The 20071-nt window shown below is 47.4% G+C and overlaps 1 protein-coding gene across 1 annotated transcript; it reads right to left on the bottom strand.

Annotated features, from left to right (window-relative positions):
* Positions 1 to 31: 31 nt before the first annotated feature.
* PSMD11 (proteasome 26S subunit, non-ATPase 11) lies at positions 32 to 19865 on the bottom strand. The gene is made up of 14 exons (XM_055789732.1): positions 19712 to 19865; positions 17540 to 17641; positions 12294 to 12418; positions 9339 to 9410; positions 8927 to 8984; positions 6855 to 7049; positions 6194 to 6338; positions 5881 to 5941; positions 4171 to 4233; positions 3432 to 3557; positions 2838 to 2873; positions 1644 to 1695; positions 457 to 599; positions 32 to 324 (listed from the first exon to the last, which is right to left on the bottom strand). The coding sequence occupies exons 1-13, from the start codon at positions 19800 to 19802 to the stop codon at positions 457 to 459; spliced, it is 1269 nt and encodes a 422-aa protein (XP_055645707.1). The 5' UTR covers positions 19803 to 19865; the 3' UTR covers positions 32 to 324.
* Positions 19866 to 20071: the final 206 nt, after the last annotated feature.

The following is a 20071-nucleotide window of genomic DNA, read 5'->3' on the forward strand; positions in this document are numbered from 1 at the left end:
CTGCCATCCCTCAGGAAGTGGAAAGCACATGTTTAGGTAGTGTAAGCCTTTTTCCTTTTATTTAGAATACCCTCTTTGTTTAAACAATATTCCCCCCACCCCACCCCTGATACAAAGTTCGGCCAGTAAAGATTACATGGAAACTGGAACACGCATCGTATGGAATACAAGATGCACTGGATGAGGAAGTTTAAAAACTTTCCGAGCGAAAAGTAGAACAAAGAGGAAAAAAAAAAAAAAAAAAAAAAAGTCTCCTAACATTTTCCCAAAGGTTTCACTCTCCTGTCACACACACTCTCCAAATGACAGCTAGCAAATTCAACTCTGCAAAAAGAAAACAGAGCCACGTCAATCGAGAGGAGAGAAAACAAGCCTCAAGGACACAAACAGCACCTTGGCCTGGGAGAAGCGACAGGTCCGGAGCAGCTGCGACCTCCAGCTCCTGCCTCCACTCACCTATGTTAGCTTCTTGGCTTTGTTGTAGAGCGAATCCACTACTTTGCTCATATTCTGAATAGTCTCGAGGGCAGCTTCGTAAGTTTTGTCTACGGGGGGTTCGTCGAAGATGATCAGGACTCCCTCGCCTTGGTCAAGGATGCCTGTGGACACAAAGCTGCGGTTACCAGTAATGCTCGACAGATCGCTTCTTCCAACCAGCAGGACTTTAGGGATCTACCCAGAAAATGGCCCGTCAGCTGTGTTGGGTTGGGCAGGGGCTCGTATCTTGTACTGGACTGGCCAACTGACTTTTGTCTGGACTGCATTAGCAGTAGCTTACCTAGGACAAAAAAAAAAAAAAAAAAAAAAAAAAAAAAATCGTCCCGGAGAGGGGCCCGAGAAGACATCCAGGAGATGCTTATGCCTGTGCATTCCCTAACAGCTACTTTTCTCCTCAAGGCCCCTGTGCCCAGCAGGATGGCTCAGCACAACACTGGAGCAAGGCAAGAAAAAAAGCCATTTTATAATTAAACTACTTCCAGGTGCCAGACGGGCACGGCAGCTGAGTTCCGTAATTTTTCAGCCATCCTCTAACGAACACACTTCTTTTAGCCATTCGTCTTGCTCAGGGAGATCAAGAGGACTTTCTAAACTGATGCCGAGGACAATGTAATAAAAGAGCAGAGCTGTTTCCTTGGGGGCTTACTAGAGAAGCAGCCCCCCGCAGTCCCAGACAAACCCACCCACTCGGTTGCGCTGTGTGGGTGCCCCCCACCAACACACAAAACTCCTGACACAAATCAGCCAGGAAAGGTGACCGCATACTCCAGAGCAGAAGAGCACATTTTTGCTAGACAGCCCACCACTGGGACTCACATCTGTCCTCGGATGCGGTCGCAGCAAGTAAGGACTTAACAGCGGTTTCCAATTTGTGAGAAATTAAGCTTCAAGCTTAATGAAGGCAGATGAAGCAATAGGAACAGCCTTCACGACAACAGAGAGGTAACAAAGCCACTGCTCACTGCTCTTCTGTCGTGTCTACTGCTCGTTAACCTGCACATCTGCTGCCTGAAGTGGAGCAGAGCAGTCTAAGGAGAGTTCAAAGGCGCAGAAGGTGCAGCAGTGAAGAGGAATCTATCCACAGCTTGCTTTCGCACGACCTGGCCTCGGGCAGCAAGGCAGTCAAGAAGGATGCAGAGACTCACCATGAAATTTCTTGTCCAAGATCATCTGTGACAGTTTCCTTTCTACCTCAGCCTGAAATTGAAGCAGAAAAATTAAAAGTCTCCCAGAACTACGTAAAGAAATACAAATTTTACTACGGCACACTCAACAGCCCTGGCAGGATATAAGCATTGCTTAAAAGCAGCTATTTTATCACCGAACACGAAGTCAGGACAGATCTCTCCTTGCACACTGCTTTGATACTAACCATATGCTTTAGATGATTTAAGAAATTATTCAGGAGCTTTTAATAACGAGAGCACCAGGACGTCTCGCCCTCTTGTTCCACAGAGGACGATGCAGCTGTCATTTCATACAGGCATGACCCATGAGGGGATCTGCAGCATTCTAGCTTGGTTCAGCAAGTATTTAGTCAAGTGTTGGCCAAGTTTCATTTAAGCCACCCAGCAGCGAGCTGATCTCCTGCCCAGTGCCAGGCAAAGCCCCACAGGAGTCAGCTCCTCCTCTGCTCTCTGGACAGAGGACACACAGATGCAGTTACACCACTGCAGTCCAGCTTTAACGCATACCTAATAGTTTAAAACACCACCAGCAAGCCTAGGAAAAGACTGCGCAGACAGAAGAGGAGGACAGATGACGTAATCACCATAAAGGCCGAGCTCAGTACGCTTCCCAACCTCTGGCCTTAATGCCAATACAGGACAAAAGCACTTGGGGATGCAACTGGCTGGGACTACAGTGGATTTTCCTCAAACAGTCTGGTTGGGATCATCTGTAAAGCAGTTATTGCAATAGGCAATGTGGCATACGCATTAGCTGGGTCCTGTATCTTAAAGGTCTAAGATTCTTCTGGGCATGCTCACAAGGATTAAACGCAGGTCAGCAGGGAAGACTGAGCTGGTCATGACACGAGGTGTTATTGCAGCAGAGGAAACTCAGTCTCCAACAAAAAGCAAGTGCTAATACAGGGAGTAAAACCCACGTGACGGAAGGTGATGTTACAGCAAAGTCTGGCACAGAGGAAGCCAGTCCGACACCTCCTGGGAACTGTCCGTGTTAAAGTCAAATTCCCAGGAGCAGTATTTGCCTGTAAATGCTGTGGAGCTGATCTGTCAGACTCAATAGCCTACGTTTATTTCCCAGTGGTACATGCCATTTGACCTCAACTCCTTTGCCCTCTTACACGTGCCACTGCTTTCTAGTGATATTCTTACCTTTGAGAGCTTGATGAGGCTGGATATGTGTTCAATCTACAAGAGAGACCAAGAGAGTTAAGTACATCTTTAGCTGCACTTCGGAAACACAACACGGAGGTACGAGGCTCTTCCACGGAACAGCTCAAGGGCCTGTAAACACTCTGGCCTACAAATCTCCAGTGGCTTTTCTCCACTTTGCAGCTTCATATCCTTCAGATTTCACATCCAATTTTAACTGAAGATGGACTAGACACCTAAAGCCATTTCATTCTGAAACACGAAATAACATTTCTTCTCCAAGAGTATTGCAGCTTTACCCACACCCTGTCAGAGCCCCTCGAAGCCAGACGCGCTGTTACCTTCAGTGTTAAAAGCACGTCCCCCTTCCAGCGCTAAGTGAAACGGGTGGAAAGGGCCGTGACTCTGGAAGGTGGTTTTCCAAAGCTCCCCTCAGCCCCCTCCTTATCGTTTTCCAGCTGAACATGATGAACCCTGAGCTCTGGAAGCATTGAGCAGCTCTAAGAAGTATTCTGTACGGGAACAAGACCCTCACCCACCAACAACAGGGGACAAAGGTACCAGCATGTCACTGTGCTTGCTGGAAACATTTACCTGTACTCTGGAGAAGGGTTCGATGACTCTGATCAGATTCTGTTCCAATAAGTTATCATAGAGCTTAGCCAAGTGAGTGTTTATGATGGGGTCGTCCCTGAGCTCCACCTTATAGTCCGTCAGAGCCTGTGGAAGACACAGTGGGAACAAATAATTCACGTAGCAACAAGTCTCCTGTCCTCAAGGTCCCCTTCCCTCCCTGCCCAACAAAGTATCAGTAGTTAATCCAATCCCGTAACTTAGCTAAAAAGCCAGGAGGTCACGACAGCCTAGCACTGTGCAGCAAGCACCTTTCATCTTTACACCGCTGGGGCTTAGCAAGCCAGGATCTCTGGTTTACACTCAGGAGACAGCATGACGGGACTGTTGCCTGACATGGGAACCCTCTCCATTCTCTCATTATCTCTGCGGTATACTTGCTGAAGCCAGGAAAAATTTCAGGAAGATATACATCCCAGTGAGCAGCACCAAAGGTACAGCAAACTGCTTCTGAGTTGGCTCTCAGAAAAAGAAAATACACCCCACCCCACCCCAAAAAAAGGAAAAAACCTAGTTTCATGCAAGCTATTACTCCCCATGCTGCAAAAAACTGAACTCGTTGATCACTGTGGGGTATTTGCTTGATGCACTGTTGCTTTTTATGAATGTTTTTGTGGTTTCCTGCTGTGGGCTGTAACAGCTCCTACAACTTTCCAAACGTTTTGTGCCATCAGGCCCCGTTTTCCAATTCCTGACTCACCTTTTCAAAATCCGCCAGCGATCGGTTCTTACTGGCCTGTGCCACACATTTTAGTGCTTCTGTCTGCGGAGAAAGAAAATAAGAGTAGGTTATTTTCCTGGATTCTCCTCTCAGAGCTATCATGCCAACCGTGCAGTATACTGAAGACATGCTTTAGCAGCAAAACAGGAATGTTCCTTTTGCTGCAAAGCCATGTCTGCGTTACTTCCACGGAGGCAGAGTGGGAACAGCTGCTAATAAGGAGAACATGCAGAACAGCTGCAGGACACAGCATGAAATTAGCTTCACAGAAACAAAGAACTCAAGTTTTGCAAGGTCTGAGAGTACCAGCTGCAGTTCCTATCAGGTTGCAGGTTGGGAGCAAGTTTGACAGAATTTTTAAGGAAAGCGTGCGTTTTAGCCCTTGCTGAACGAACGTGGCTGTTTTCAGCCCTTACACCGTGTTCCTCTCCCTCAGCATGCCGCACTTCCTCTGCTGACCAAGAGAAGCATGGCAGAAGTCCTACAGACACCCTACCACGGAGAGCATCAGCAAATGTTTCTTGTCCACCCCACAGCTGCTGCAACAAAGCAAAAGACTCGGCCACGACCGAACTACCATATATACACTAAACAGAAGAGCAACACGACTAGAAGAAGAGTTTCCAAGTGGTGAGAGGCACAAGTGCACGAGACAAGCAGAACAGCCTGGTGGCTATGGTGCACGAGGTCCAGGCTTCTGCGACCGCCTGTCCCACCGAGCTGTCCCCAGGGCTGCCCACTCTCCGCTCCTGAAGCTCAGTTTCCCCAGCTGCTGCAGGAATTTGTGATCTCTGCTGTCTCAGGAGGACAGCGCAGACAACAGCGGGGCTCTCCTCCACGGGACACAGCCCTCGCAGTCTGAAAAAGAGCCTCCGACCCAGCTGCCGCTCGGGGGAAGGGGATGAAGCAGGACCAGGGCTGCCCTTCGTGATCAACCAGGGGTAACACAGACATGTCCCCACTTCAGACTCTTCTCTGTGCACACGTGCTTGCTGATCTCCTCTGCTAAACAGCTTCCCCAGTCCCCCGCGAGGGAGGTGAGCATTAGTTCCTGCACAAAAGTAAACAGCTGGCTGACCAAAGCGATGGAGGGCATCGGTGTTTAAGCCTGGCTCACACCCTGGCACGCTTGACTTTTGGCTTCGTACTTCACATAAGCATCCCTGGATTTAAAACGGGGGTGGCATTCACATTAACACGTTAGAATAAACGGTGGATTTAACAACTCCCCAGCTGCTGGGCTTCCACCTTACAGTCATCCAGGTCTCAAGCTGCTCAGCTACGCTGCTGCGAACAGATTTTCAGGACTTGCTACAGCACAAGTGAAAACAACAAATAACCGACTTAAATACATCAGCTCCACGGCTGCAGAGCAGCTGGCGAGGGCTGAGCCACGAGACCCTTACGGCATCAGGCGCCCAGCAGTTGGTGAAGAAAGCGGGGAGGAGAAATACAGGGAAAATGAAGCGAGAGGGCCAGATTCTCAGCTTGTGAAAAATCACTGTATTCCCTTTGAAGGCAATTGACTTACGGTAATTACCTATGGTAATTTAATCAGTTCTGGATCTTATTCAGGACATTGAGAAGCGAAGGGTTATTTTGGTATGAAAAGACCGAAGTATTTGACAAAAAGAATAACACAATATTCTCAGACATAATAGGAAGATCAAAAGGATTAAATTTCTATACCTGTCTTCCTGCATACCGCAGAGCAAGCTTTCCACTCACTAATGCTTGCACATCTTCTGGGCTAGAAAGGGGAGGGAAGGGAAGAGAGCATTTATTCAACAACACGGTCGATTTGAGCGTGTCGCAAAAATTCCCACTTAATGGCAAATTACTACAATTCAAGTAACGCTGTATCAGAAGCATTGATTAGGTCATAAAGACAAACAGTAGGCTTGTCTGCTTGAATACTTTCATTAGCTTAGAGTCTTATAAATGGAAAGCCTTTCCCGTTTAAATGTAGGAAGCGTTCTTCGCAGAACCATGTGCCACGTACATGTTCAGCATGATTTTACACAGCAACATGTATTTCAGCGCAGTGATGGCTTTTGGGTTGTCAATTGAATCATATCCCTCAAACGCCTCGTAAAAATATGAATAGGCTGTTTTCCAGTCCTTCTCTTCCGCTGCATGGATAATACCTGTTGGGAGGAACAAGCAGACAGGCAGCAGAGTTAATTCTTCATGTAACTGGAAGAGGACAGAACAATTTGGTTGCCCAGTGCTTTATCTGGTACTTCAGTAAAGGGAATCCTTTCCTTCTGTGCTTCCTTTTGTCTTATCTCTCTGTCAGAAGAGCATCCGTGCCCTCTCTTAAGAGGACGTGTTAAGACAGACAAGTTCTTGGCACTTCAGGTAAGTGCCTGCCAATTAGATCAGAAACAACGTTACAGTTATACCAACATGGTACAATGCTCTAGTGCCCCGGGGGGTTACGGACCCTCCACCACTGCAGGTTTTCAAAAACAGGCTGAAAAAGTGTCAGGAACAACATGATTATAGCTGATCCTGCCTTGAGGCAGCTGGGCAGACTTGTGGCTATCTCGAGGTCCCACCTAGCACCATTTTCTATGATTCACTCAGGAAAGAACAAATATCAGTCAACCGACACACCAGGACGAGTCCTAGACTTTTCCCTTTCTCCCGAAGGGCTTTACCTGACTGCATGTCTAACGCTGCTTGCAGCTTCGGCGGACAGTAGATTGCGTTGGCTGTAGTCCGTGCAGAGGTTAAGGCTGCTCTTGCTTTTGGCAGGTTGCTCAGGGCATGGTAAGTCTTACTTTCTAACAGCTGCACCTCCACCAGCAATGCCTTGTCGTCCATCTTTTTCAATTCCCGAAGAAGCTGGGAGCCTAGCAGCAGGGAAGAACAAGAACCTTTGTCACCTACTCTGCATCTGCTATCAACAGCTACACAAACCTAGTCTTTCCAGGTGACACCCTTCTTCCCCCACAGCACTATGAGCTTTCAGGAAGGGAGGCTAGGCTTACACAACCTGCTCTTCCGAGAAGAAACAAAGGAGAGGAAATAATAGCGGGTCAGTGTCAGTCCACAAGTTGGAGAAGAACGAACCAGTTTTGCTTTAGAGGTGGGAGAGGGTAGTGAGAATACTTGGGTGTGGGGACAGCACGTCTCTGCCACCTCACTGGGGGCAGGAGACACTCAGCAGAAAGTCAAGGATGGGTCGTGCAGTTCAGATTGCCGCTCTGGTACCCCTCCCCCAGATGACAGCATGATTTACCTCTCACATTCAGAGCTCCAAGCAAACCTGAAGTACTGCCCGTTCCTGCATCATTCCCCTAGGGTGAGACCTGAGGATTTGCAAGCAACTCCTAAGAATAGCGGATGAGGAAGGAATTTTTTAAGCACAAAACATCTACAGATCAAATTTAGGAGGTAGGAATGGACGGCCTAAGAAACCGCTCAATAAACCGTCACGTTAAAGCCTTGTGAGGACAGAGCCAGCCTCAGAGGAAACTCTTCCCCTTCTTTCCCCAGCTCTGTGAACTGAAGAGCTAACTCAGGGCAAGCAGAGATGAGAACCACAACCTCACCTGCTGTGCTCAGAAGCTGAAAACCACAGTTAAAACCGTGTAACTAGGTGGAAGAGAATGGACTGTCCCTAGAAACATCCCGCAGAGACACTCTGCTTGCCCCTGCTCCCCAAGGCCACAGACATAACCGTGTCTTGGCCAGCCACACAGACATGCTAGCAACACGATGCTGGCATCTCGAGAGCTTTCAGAGAGGCTGTCCTCTAGGTACAGGCCTTCACAACTCCCTCAGCTGCACCACCATCACCCAAGGGAAGAAGTTAATTAAGCATAGCTTTGGAGTGTGGAGTCTGATCAGTTTAAACCTGAGTTCACTACACACCCGTATGCAAACTAATTCTAACTTGACAGTGACTGGCATGTGTCAGAGCACTTAACTTGATATTCTGATCAGACACAAATCGCCCAGGTGACTCTGGACATGACTTATGCTCCTGTCACCACACCGTTTAAAAAAGTTACGTGCCCCTGGTGAGGTACCACCACTGCCCAGGTAAGCACTTCTGTCCGTGCCAGTGCAGTCATCCCTCAGCCCTGCTCACACCCACGCGCTGAGCTGGCAGGCTGTACAATTCCCCTTTCGCCAGCTTAAACTTCATCTCACGTTACTGCAGTCATTTGCAAAACGAGCATTTGAAAAGCACCAAGGGGAGTTGGGCCGTGTAAGGTGACCTGTTTTACTCCGCTTTGTAGCGGAGCAGGAGAGTTCACATGGTTAATTACCATATCTCAGGTGGTGCAGAAGCAGATTCTTAAAGCCTCTGCACTACTGCACAAGAGCTTGTCGAATTACACCCTTGGAGGCTTGTCGTTTCCTGGCGTTACTACTGCTTATACTGAAGCCATGTTTGAGCAAACTGAAAAAAGCTGGTTTTTCCCTCCAACCTCTCTGACCCCAGCAGTACACGCTGTACGTTCCAGCAGGAGCCAAACCTACTGGCCTTCAACTGGATGCAGTTCCTCTTCGCTTCAGGAATTTTTCAAAATGAACAAACAGTGGGAAGAGACACTAAAAGCTTTTCTCACCAAGCTACAGCAAAAGTTGGAAGAACTGGTACAGTACCGAGAAATGAATGCCCAAGTCCTACAAAACTTATGACATAGCTGATCATTTCCCTCGTCAGCCTCCTGACTTGATTTCAAAACAAATTACCACCACCTAGCGGGACACTCACCTAGTTGCAGCGCTTCTTGGTACCTCTTGGTATCGAAGTACAAAGAGACGAGCCTTGCCTGGAGAACAGAAAAGGAACTGCTGTGAGGAGAGTCAGAGTAAGGTGGTACAGATTTATTTTGTAAAATGAAATTTTATATTCTTCTCTGCACAGGTTTCACTACATGAATTTGTGTTCATTACATTATATGATCCAGTGCTGCAAGGTCTACCGGTTGGAAGGTTGGCTACTCTAAACACAACGGGTAAAATCCTGCCTGTTCAAGAAGAGTCACTCACTTTAGTGTAACCATTATCACCCATCCATTAAAGGTACAAAGGTCTGGACAACACACAAGTTCGCTGCTTTTATAGGTATTAAATCTGATAAAGCAAAGATGCTAGTACAGTTTGGGATCAGCGATGTAACATACCTCCAGAGCCTGGCGTAGGAAAGTCCTCTTCTCTGATTTGGCCCATTCAATACACTCTAAACAGAGGTCAACCTTAAAGGGAGCAGAAAGAAATTTGTAAAGCCTTCTGCTGCCCCTCTTTAAAACAGCAGTATGGTTCAATCATTTCCTACAAAGCAACAAAAATACAACAAAGCCTGAATCTCCACAACATCATTTAAGAAAATAAGTCGCTCCTGTCTCAACAGCAGCATCGCTAAACATCGCATTTGCTTTACTTTAAACGAGCCCGGAGATCAGCCAGCAGCCTTCATCATTAGCGCCTAACCCAAACTCCTCAACAACACCTCGAATACCACCAGGGTAAAGCGTAGTTCATCACCGATGAGAACTGCAGCTCCACCGTGCAAGATTACAGGACTTCTCTTCAACAAGGACTCACTGGTGACCACACAGGATACACACTTCAGCCTCGGGCTGCAGCAAGTTGACACCAGAGTCTAAACTCCCAGAAATGTTGCACAAAATGATACAGAAGAGCTAAACTGTGCTACATGTTTTCATATCCTATTTGCTGATTAACTTCCTGCACTTTGTAACACTATTCACAGTATTAGACTACTTAAAATACATACTGCAAGAGAAAGTCAAGTTCAGAAGGCAAACTAAGGTTTAGTTTAAGCTTTAGCGTTGCAAAAAAACCCCAAAACAAACAAACAATCAAAACCCCAACAGACCACCTTCTTCAATTCCTTCTTTAAATGCATTTCACTTCCAATAACTTCTTCTGACCACCAGGGACAATCCTCCCACGCTGGAATATGAAAATAAGTATTTGGCTCCCAAAGTTTCACCAGTAAAAATTACTGCTGAAATTCTAATAGCATTTCTTAAAGAGCTGTGTTTTTGTTTGAAATAAAAACATCTGGGTACATGTGAGCTGATTCTGTCTCAGGGCAAGGAATAGACTACAAGACTTCGAGGTCCTTTCCAGCGTGTTTTGCGCCATTTCATTTAGCCACAGAGCGAATTGTATTTTCAATTGCTCTAAAAAGAAAGGAAAATAAAGCACACATGTTTCAGGGCCTAAATATGTCAGGCCACACGTGTCCTTTAGCAGTATAAAGCAACAGAGGTGCTGGACTCCACTGCTTACAGCCCAGTCAGGTGCCAGGAGCCAGTCAGTGACACTGGATGTTTCATCTATTGCTTCAAAACAGACCAAAGGACGCAGAACTTCTCATATTTTTAAGACGGCTGAGATTCCCTTGATGAATAAAGCAGTCACGTTCCACCTCAATTAAAGAGGGTGTTGATTTAGCACTGGCCAATAACATACAGCCAGTCATCCTGAGGTGCAAGGCTCAGGAATGTCTTTTTTACCAAAATCTCTGAATCACAGCTCTTTCTGGAGCAGCTTAGTAGCTGTACTACACTGCAGGACTTGTCAGCTCCTCATCACTGCTTATTAAATGAGGACATTTTATGAAAAGCCATTATGAAGTTTCAATTTATTGCACAGCGATAGCTGGAGCATTAGGAGCTGGAGAAATCTCTAATTTCATTGCTTTACTGGACTCCTGGGAGTCTTCTTAATATATGTTACACCGAGAAAGTAAATGTGCCTCTGAACACTTCTGAGGCGCTGAAAGCATCCAGGATTAGCATCAGGAACCTCACAGGTTAGGTGTCATAATTCCTTAAGATTTTGGTTTGGCTTCTGAGTACGCTTGAAAGAGTGTATTTTGACTAACTGGGCCATATTTCCATCGCTGTTACTCCATGTTTTTCCCCTGTCATAAAACACCGCCTTTTGGGACTGCATCCAAGTATCATCCTTTATGTCAGGTTACCTTTAGTAAAAGTCTGAAGGCACTCATCTTCTCCCGATGCCTTTACGAGCTTCCTTCTCACGTGCACAACCCACCCCTCTTCCCTTAATACCTTCCGTTAAAGATGAGGGCAAAAGATTCCGTCGCCACTTACTGTAATGTAACGTACAAGCCACAAGAACCGAACAGCGAACGAGCACTTGCTAGGTTACCTGAACTAAAGGATGATATTTCTGTGCTAATTTGCCTAATGAGAATGCCAGCTGCCTCACAACATGTCAGAACTTCTTCTAGACTAATCTGTCAGGCACTGTGAGTACAGCGTTACGCAGGTTTGCCCTTAACCTGTTGCTCAGACCCTCCCTGCTGCCCCTTTCCATCTGACTGCTGTGGTGTGCCAGTACAACCCACGCTGCTGCAGGTCAGCGCCGCTCATAAGTGGCTCCTCATCGTTTACAAGTTGCTTCTGTCCTTCTCCCGTTCCCAAATAACCAACAAGTCACACAGACACCAAAAAAAACCCCAAGCAACCAACCACTGGATTCTAGGGAGCTAATAAGAACAGAGTAAATCCTAACTGGGGGCTATCCTACACCGAACGGGCTTTCTAGTGGAGAAGTTCATCCCCTGAAAGTAGTTTACACTTGGTAGCTGCAAACTTTTTTCCACTTCAGGAACAACTTTTGTGCCTCTGCAGAGTAAGACAGGCACCACACTGTGTCTCCAGGTGAAAGATGCTAAGTAATACTCACCATCTGATCCCACCACCTCCTGAACATCCCTCAAACACTCACTCCTCTGGCTCTGCCCATCACACACGGCCTCACCATTCGACAAGCCCGAGCTCCCCGGAACAGGTCCGCACCTCTCCCCTCCCAAACCCTTCTCCCACTACAAAACACTCCTAATGCCATACATCTAACAGCAAGTAACACAGATCTAAGAAAAATGCCCAGGGCGAGTGTTTTTCCAACCCTGCAGCAGGACAAGGCTTGCAGAAAAACACGGTTACGAGGGAATTAAATTATCTAACATTTTATTAATAGAATAAATCCAAATGTATGTGTCTTCAGCATGAAGCCGACTAAGACAATGGTGTGACAAGCTTTTGAGGAACAGACTGCTGCTGAAATGCAAGTCTCACCTCCTGTCCCGTTGCTGCCTCCATATCAAGGAAGAGATCGAGCAGAGATCGGACTAAGCGGGCTGCCTTTGCTTTGCTGATAGAATTCAAGAAGGGTCGAACATACTTCAGAAGTCCTCCCAGCTCTGTACACAGAAAAAAACCAAATCATGAAATACAACCGCACAGCTGAAATTTACAACGCACTTGGAGTACCTGACGCGTCTACGCACAGCAGTATTTATTACACCAAACATTTTATTAGCATTCTCTCTTTTTATTTTATCATTTACAGGAAAAGAGTGATAAACGTCACCTGAAGGAATGCCTCGCAGTAAACACAGGGACTGGCAAAGGTGCCTGTCGGGCTCCAGCCTTGCCCACACAGCTTACGTTTCCCGTTACTTCAGCTGGCCCAATTACAACACCATTTGTAGCTACGCTGGCCCCAGGCATGTTTTAAAAGCGTAAAAATCTGCTACATGCTTTGAGATTTTTCTATAAAATGGGCAATGGAGTTTATAGTTTAAGTATGTTTTTATTAACTCAGTTTGACATTTTAATCTGCCATACCTAGCCAACCCTGGAGTCAGATACACCCTGTGCTCCACTGCTGAAAAAATGACATTTCTTAACACTTCAGCTACCCACATTACCCAAAATTAGATCTTACTTTCACTGTTTCTGTTTCTACTGCTCTCCTTACTACTTTACAGTTATAAAGCTAGTCTCAAGCTCACAAAGGAAAAGTCTTTCTTTATGAAGGGATGCGCTAAAAACATCATTCCCCCGGAGCAGAAGGGCGCAGTGGTCAACGTCAGCAGTTCCAGCACTTGGCGTTCACGTAAGCAGAAGGGAGCCAGGCACACAAGTTTTGTCCTCTCCTGCGATAAACAGCACGTGGCCGCCGCGCCAGGTTGCAGCCACGTCTGTTTACAGTTGGGGGAAGATGATCCTTCCAGCAGCCAAGCACCGCGCCAGTGCGGGGTTCAATGCTGACTCATAAAATAGTGGGGTCGTACCCTGAAATCACAGCTTATCTGCCCCAGAACTGGAAGCCTCACCCAAACATCAGCTGCATCTTGCACTACCGTATTTATGAGATTAGAGAGTAAAGAAACCCATCAAATGAGTATTTCAGAAATCCTCGATATGCTCTATACCAAACTGGTGTTGCAATCAAAACTAAAATAAGAGACTAATCTAATTTTATTTCAATTAGTGTAAGGAGGAGCATCAGCAGAACTTCAGTTTGGGAGGATTCCAATAAAAACAGCTGAAAACAAGCCTTCCCTCATATTTCATTTAGCAGTAATGCAAAGGAACTGCTATAAGAACATCTTAATCATATCTAAAAATTACTCCTTGTATTTATTTTAGAAGTTTAATCAAGCCTCATACAACTCATTTCTCACACTGTTAAGTGGAACTCACAGTGTGTTCCAATCCAATTGCTCACAGTGACGTACTGACACTTTTACACATCTGAAAGTGCAGGTTTAGAACAAGTGGAACTCACCTTGAGTGTGCCCTGAACCCTTAGGGGAGCCTTATTTTCCAAACAGCAGCGCAACAAATCTGACTCTTTCCACAATGAACCCCTTGGACTTTGCACAGGGAACAAAACAAAACGCCGTGCCTAAAATTTCAAAAAAGTTTCTCTCTGCCTGAGAACACATGGGCAGGTTTTTCTGGAACTGAGGTACAGCCACTTTTGTATCTAAGATTGAGCCCCGCTGACTGACAGCTTCAATCAGCTTTCACTCAACAAGGAACTGCCACCCACCACCCCGTGGCAGACGACGACTTCACCTTCACTCCGAGGACCGTTCAATCTGCGGTACCACTCACGGATGCAAATCCCAATCATTTTAATCAAACACTTTGGTTTCACATACAGTATAAACAAACCACTGCTAGAGCAGCAGCTACTTCCAGCACATCAGTTTTTTGCATCCCTCCTCTCGGTGTGAGCTGAGAAAGGTGGGCTCCAGATTACCTTGTGGGGCTGGGAAGAGAAGCAGCACAAAAGCTGGAGCTGCCCAGAAGCTCTTGTACTCTTCTCTGATGCAACTAACGCAAAACACTTGAAAACTCGACATTTAACACAGGGAACAAGCCTGCTTCTCAGCTCATGGCACTGTATCCTTAGCTTTGAGCTCTGTAACTAAGAACTTGCCAGTTTTTCAGTCTTACCAAGGCAATGAGACTGTCTCCGAGACCCGTCAACTCTCAACTACTACAAGGTACCGCTCTTCCTCCTGCACATCACTGCATTACACCAGCTTCTCAGGACCAACTGAATCACATATTTAGTGCACATCATACTCTTCCACACAGGAATTTCAGAAGAAACAAGGAAAACTCACGTGAAACATGCTGCAGTACTTAGCTTTCCATTGACTTGCTCAACAGCTGCCAGAGAATTCACTAGAAAGCAGATCTGAAGTCAACAGCTAGCATATATCTGTGCGTTTTGCAAACTACACATTTAGACATGGATGCTCAAAGTTCCCATAGAAATTTCTCTTTCCTACCAATGTAACTGTCAACTATTTTTAGGATTTTTTTTTTTTTTTTTTTTAAAGTAAATGCTTGGTGAAGGGGTGTGATTGACAGCTCTGGAGAAGTGACAAGCAGCAGCTCTGGAAAATGAAGTCTGCTGCTCATCCTGAAAGAAAGTGCTTCCACAACCTAACATGCCATGTACCTGAATTCCTGATCCGAGTTATTCCAATCCTATAGTTTTAAGCAATGCTATAAAGATCTAGAACTGTCCTACAAAAAACCTGTAATTAATCTACCATTATCCTTAATCCCTATCAAGCAGATAAAGAGGGTCATTTGTATTATTGTTATTCTTTTAAACAAAGGCTGCTTGGTCCTCTAAAAACCACAGGTTCATTTCACACTCTCGGCCAGTCAGCAGCACAGCAGTTGTGATTTTCAGACCCCACCAAACTGCAGCTGATTTTTTCCCTAGGCTGCGGCTCACAGACCCTTACATCTCTGGGGAAGCTACTGCTTAAAAGTAGCCAACAAGCCACCACGACACTTCAAATCTGTCAAAGAAATCCCACTCACTACAACTGTGTGCAATAAAAGCTACAACGATGAGATCTACTTCATTCAGGCCTAGTAATTTCCTTGTGAGGTCAAGCAGCACCAGATTCACTTCCCTTGAATATGACAACTGTGTCCGCCTGGTGCTAGCACCATTGCAAACGGTTGTACCTGGTGAAGATGCTGCTGGCCCTGCTTGTCACTCTGAATGGCCTACTTCACCCCGGAAAGCAGACAGAATGGGACGGTGACAAGTGTCTTTCCCACAGGACGAATGCATCTCCAAGCGGCGGTATCCCCTTTTTCCATCCCCCCGCTTCACGACGTCTCCAGAAAGAACCACCTGGTGATTGCACTCCAAGTCTACACACACACAACTGGCTTCTCAACACTGCCAAATTAAATTTTTTTTCTGTTCAGAATATACTCACTCTGCATTTCAGTGATCCCTTTACTACGTTTCAAATACATTTCACACTTGCCTCTTCATAAACCCGGTTCTGATGAGTTAACATTGTCGTTTTCAGTTACTTGGCCTTCCCCTTAAAAACCCAAACTATTAGCCAGCCACCCCCTGACAACACAATGCCGTTCTTTATACTCATGTTAAGACTTAAGTTTAAACTCAAAACTGCTCCAAGTTCTGCAGCGGTAAGGAGGCCACCACGCACCTAACAACTCTTCTGTCAGGCTACTGCACACCAGCAGCACATCCACACATTTACTCAAAGAGACTCTTCTGATGATTTCCCCCTTTTTAGCCCAAACACACGCATCTTCCTTGATGCAGGAGCAAACCCATGTTTTGTTACCGTTACAGAAGCAAACATCGAAGTGCAGAGGGCACCTGTACAGCTCAGACACCTCTACCTGAGTTAATTGACTTGAGGTCCTTTTGTATTCCATTAGAGAAAAGGGCACTCCTGCAGCAGGCTTCATTAATCCTGCTCCAAATTTTTAGTGTAGGAAGAGTCGAATCATGTGCTGGAAGTGCTTATTTTTCTCCACCAACCATAAAAGCAGCCCACACTAGGAGATCAGACGTGGACATCTACAGTTAGGTGAGATGAATAGCACCTTTGTTTCCAGCACCGCTCTCAGTGCAAGTAATCTACTGTGTCACAAGCTCTGTTCAACTGCAAATCACAGTGGGATCAGTGTCCAGAATGCTCAAACACATGTAGACATGGGCAGAGCAGTTAAATGGCCAAGTCAAAACAGATGTTTACAAAGACCGGCTGGTAGGATATTTCAGAACAAGTATAAAACTCTGATCTTGACCAGCTGCTATCTGAGACCTCATACCACTTTCCATGAGCTACTCTGTTAGGTCTGGTGCCCCAGTTGAATTCCAGTTAGATTAAACCTTCTGCTGGTCTGTTTTCCCAAGCCAGTTTCAAGACTGTTAAAAGCACACACACTTCACATTCTGAATTATTCTTTTGCAGAGTTAGAAAACATCAGGGCTCTAGCATGGCCAACTGGCTGGAAGGGACAGAAAGCTCTTTGTATGGATGTGGCGTTACCAGCTCCTAAAAGGCTTGAGGTGAAAGGTACTCCAGAAAAAGCAAGAGCATTCTTTCGCAAAAGAAACAAAACTAAACTGCTGAGTACAAGCCTTGAGCTTTCCAGGAAACAGAAGACATGAACAGATTCAAATAAAATCAAAAAAAGTTGAACAGAGAACTTTACTCCATTTCTGTCCTTTCACACGTTCAGAATAGGAGGACTGTCAAGTCTTGCTCCTGCATGGAGCTGGGCAAGGATTTCCTGATGTAATGTTCCAGCAGATAGATCAATTGAGAAAGAAGCTGCTGGTGAGAAAGGACTTTTTGGGACAAACCTTCCAATTTGAAACAAGGCTCTGAGATTGTTAAAAGCAAATCAAAAGAAACTTCTTGTCTCAAACATAACACTTAACAAAACTTTAGTCACTTGTACTAAAACAGCCACATGTCAAAGGGTTGTAAACTAAATGGTCCCAGCGCATGAGCAATCTTTTGGAATACTGGGCCAAGTAATAAGAGATCAATATTTCATGTTGTTTACCTCCGTTTTTAGTTTCTACTTTAATTTAGTTTTCTATGAGAGGGCGTTTCCTGCCAAAACATGCTTTTACTTCTATCTCATTCAATAAGGAGCCTAAATTCATCTGAACACATGTATCTTTTACCCATTACCTCGGTTACTTGTTTCAGGCTCACCTTCTGCCTGCCCAGTCTTGGCCAAAAGCGACCCCAGTTCCAGGATGCTCTGCTCTTTGACTTGCACCGCTTCTTCATCATTTTCCTGGACATCGCGTTTCACTGGAAAAAAGAGTCGAAAAGTTACCTTTAATGCTATTTCAGTTAGAAGATAATCATTACTAGTCAGCTCCTGGAAAAGCAACAAAAAAAGTAACTGTTCTAACAGGCAATAGTGAGTTCAGGCTGGCCTGCTAGATCTGGAAAGCAGACTATGTGGAAAGTTTAAATGCAGAGCTTACAGAGAGTGTTTCATCTAGAATTCACGAAGGCTTTAATCCAGCTGCTAGATACAGCTGCATGCTGCAACTTAAATTATATTCAAGTTTTGAAGTAGTCTCATTAACCTTGTCCAGCTGTTCAAGTTTCACTTTAAAAACACCACCATACAACAGATCCTCTCCCGCTGAAACCACAAAACCAAATAAAATAAGTTTAATGGGATTTCCAGGGTTGGGTATTCTGGTATGAGGATTTCTGATGTCGCCACTTTGTGTATTAAGTTGCAATCCCCTGGTCAAAACGTAGCACAAGAGCAACACCGGCTCCGCGAGCTGGGTACGCCTGTCCTCTTCGCTCAGGAGCGGATCAGGCGTTACAACTGCTGCAGGAGTCAGTGCACCTTCCCGCACCAAACTCTGACAACCTAATCATCGCTCTGTGCAGCAGCGTGAGGAACTCTGGCTCTGAAGTACGCAGAAGGGCCAAATGACACACAGCAGCACCAGACTTGTGTTTACACAACATCAGTTTCACGTAAGTTATCCACAAAACAACACACTTTCTTCCCTGCCACTTCCTACGGTGGAAATATTCAGCTCTGCCATCCCCTGTGCTGATGTCCAGCTTCTACACAAACAAAGCCAAAACCCACTGCCCAGCCCCCCCAGAGGGAACAGAAATCCTCCACGCTGCCCCTGAGCACAGGCTGCGGCTTTCAGTGCCCGTAATTTAACACATCTCGTGTCAAAACCAAAGTAACTTTGCTTTCAGAAAGCAGAGTGTCACAACAACACTCTGGACTGCTCCAGCTCGCACCAACCAGCACCACAAGTTGTTACTCCTGACTGAGCCTGACCAGATGGAAAGCTGTAGGTGTGTTGACAGGCTTGAGAACACCAACTACTAATTAACCAGTGAAACACTGAGAAGGGCGAGCAGGTTTTAAAGACCATAGAGCAATTACCAATTTCAAGGTCTAACGCAGACACTAGGAAACAACTGCCCGACACAGGGGGGGTGACAGCGGGTCACAGCATCGTTTTAGAAATCACCACACGCGTTACGAGAATCCAGAATTACTCTTTTATACACCAATTTCGAAGGCATCGATGCTGTACACCCCCCACACCCACATAAAGAGGGATGCCCACGTTAAGTCTACAAACCACTTCGTAGCACCAAGCCCTCCCGGGCGCTGCTGAACATCTGTGACAAGCCCAACAGGGAAACTGCTGTGCACAGCCTTGAGACACGAAGTTAAACCAGGCACAGCGCCCACAAAAACTCCTCAAAACTTTCCGTGTGGCGCTGAGAAAGGAATTTAAACCGCGGCTGTATTTGAGCGTTGTAGGAGGAATATCCCCGCCAGCAGAGCTCTGTCCCCCTTCAGCACACCGAGCACCCGCTGCAGGCCGCCGCTACCCGCGCAGCGCCCGAAGGCGGTAACATCGCCACCGAAAAACGGGAAAACCGAGAAGCCAAGGGCCGGGGCAGGCGGTGCTGCCCGCCACAGCCCCCGCGCACGCCGCTCCACGGCTGCCAGGCGGCCGAGTTCCCGCGCCGCCGGCCGGCCGGCACCCGAGGCAACACCGCGTCCAACGGGGAGGAGAAGCCGGGCCGAGCCGCGGGCCCCACCGCCCGGCTCCCCGCCGCAGCCGCCCGCCTGGCCCCGCCGGCTCCGCGCCCGCGGGGCCCTCCCCGGCGGAGGGCAGCGGCCCGACCACGGCCCGCGGGGCGGCTGGGGGGCACGCGTCGGTGGGGCGGGCCAGGCCGGGGCCGGTGCGGCGGGCCCAGGCCTCGCTCCCGTCCGGCTCGCACGGTGAGTCAGCAGCCGGCGCCGGCGGCGGGCGGGAGGCGGCGGTGGGCGGCCGGGGGCGGGCGGCGAGGCGGGAGCGGCCGGCGGCGCCTCACCTATGGAGTGGAGGATGCCGATGGAAGCCTCGCGGTCGGTGGAGAGCAGGGACTGTGCGCGCTGGAACTCCAGCACCGCCGCCGCCGCCATCTTACCGCTCCCTCAGTCCCTCCTCACCGCCAGCCCGGAAGCGGCAGCCGGAGGCCCCGCCCCTTCCTGCCCGGGGCATGACGGGAGCCGCAGTCCCGGCGCGGGGCGGGGAGGGAAGGGGCGGGTCGAGGAAGGGGCGGGGCCTGGAGAAGGGGGCGGGGGCGGGGCGCCCCGCGGTGACGGGCGGGGGCTGGCGTGTGGCGTGTCCCCCACCCGTGGATACAAATTCCTGCAGCCGGCGCCGGGGCTGGGGGCTGGAGTGGGTCCCC

The sequence above is a fragment of the Falco peregrinus genome, chromosome 18, assembly GCF_023634155.1.
Source record: "Falco peregrinus isolate bFalPer1 chromosome 18, bFalPer1.pri, whole genome shotgun sequence".
Classification (NCBI taxonomy): Eukaryota; Metazoa; Chordata; class Aves; order Falconiformes; family Falconidae; genus Falco; species Falco peregrinus.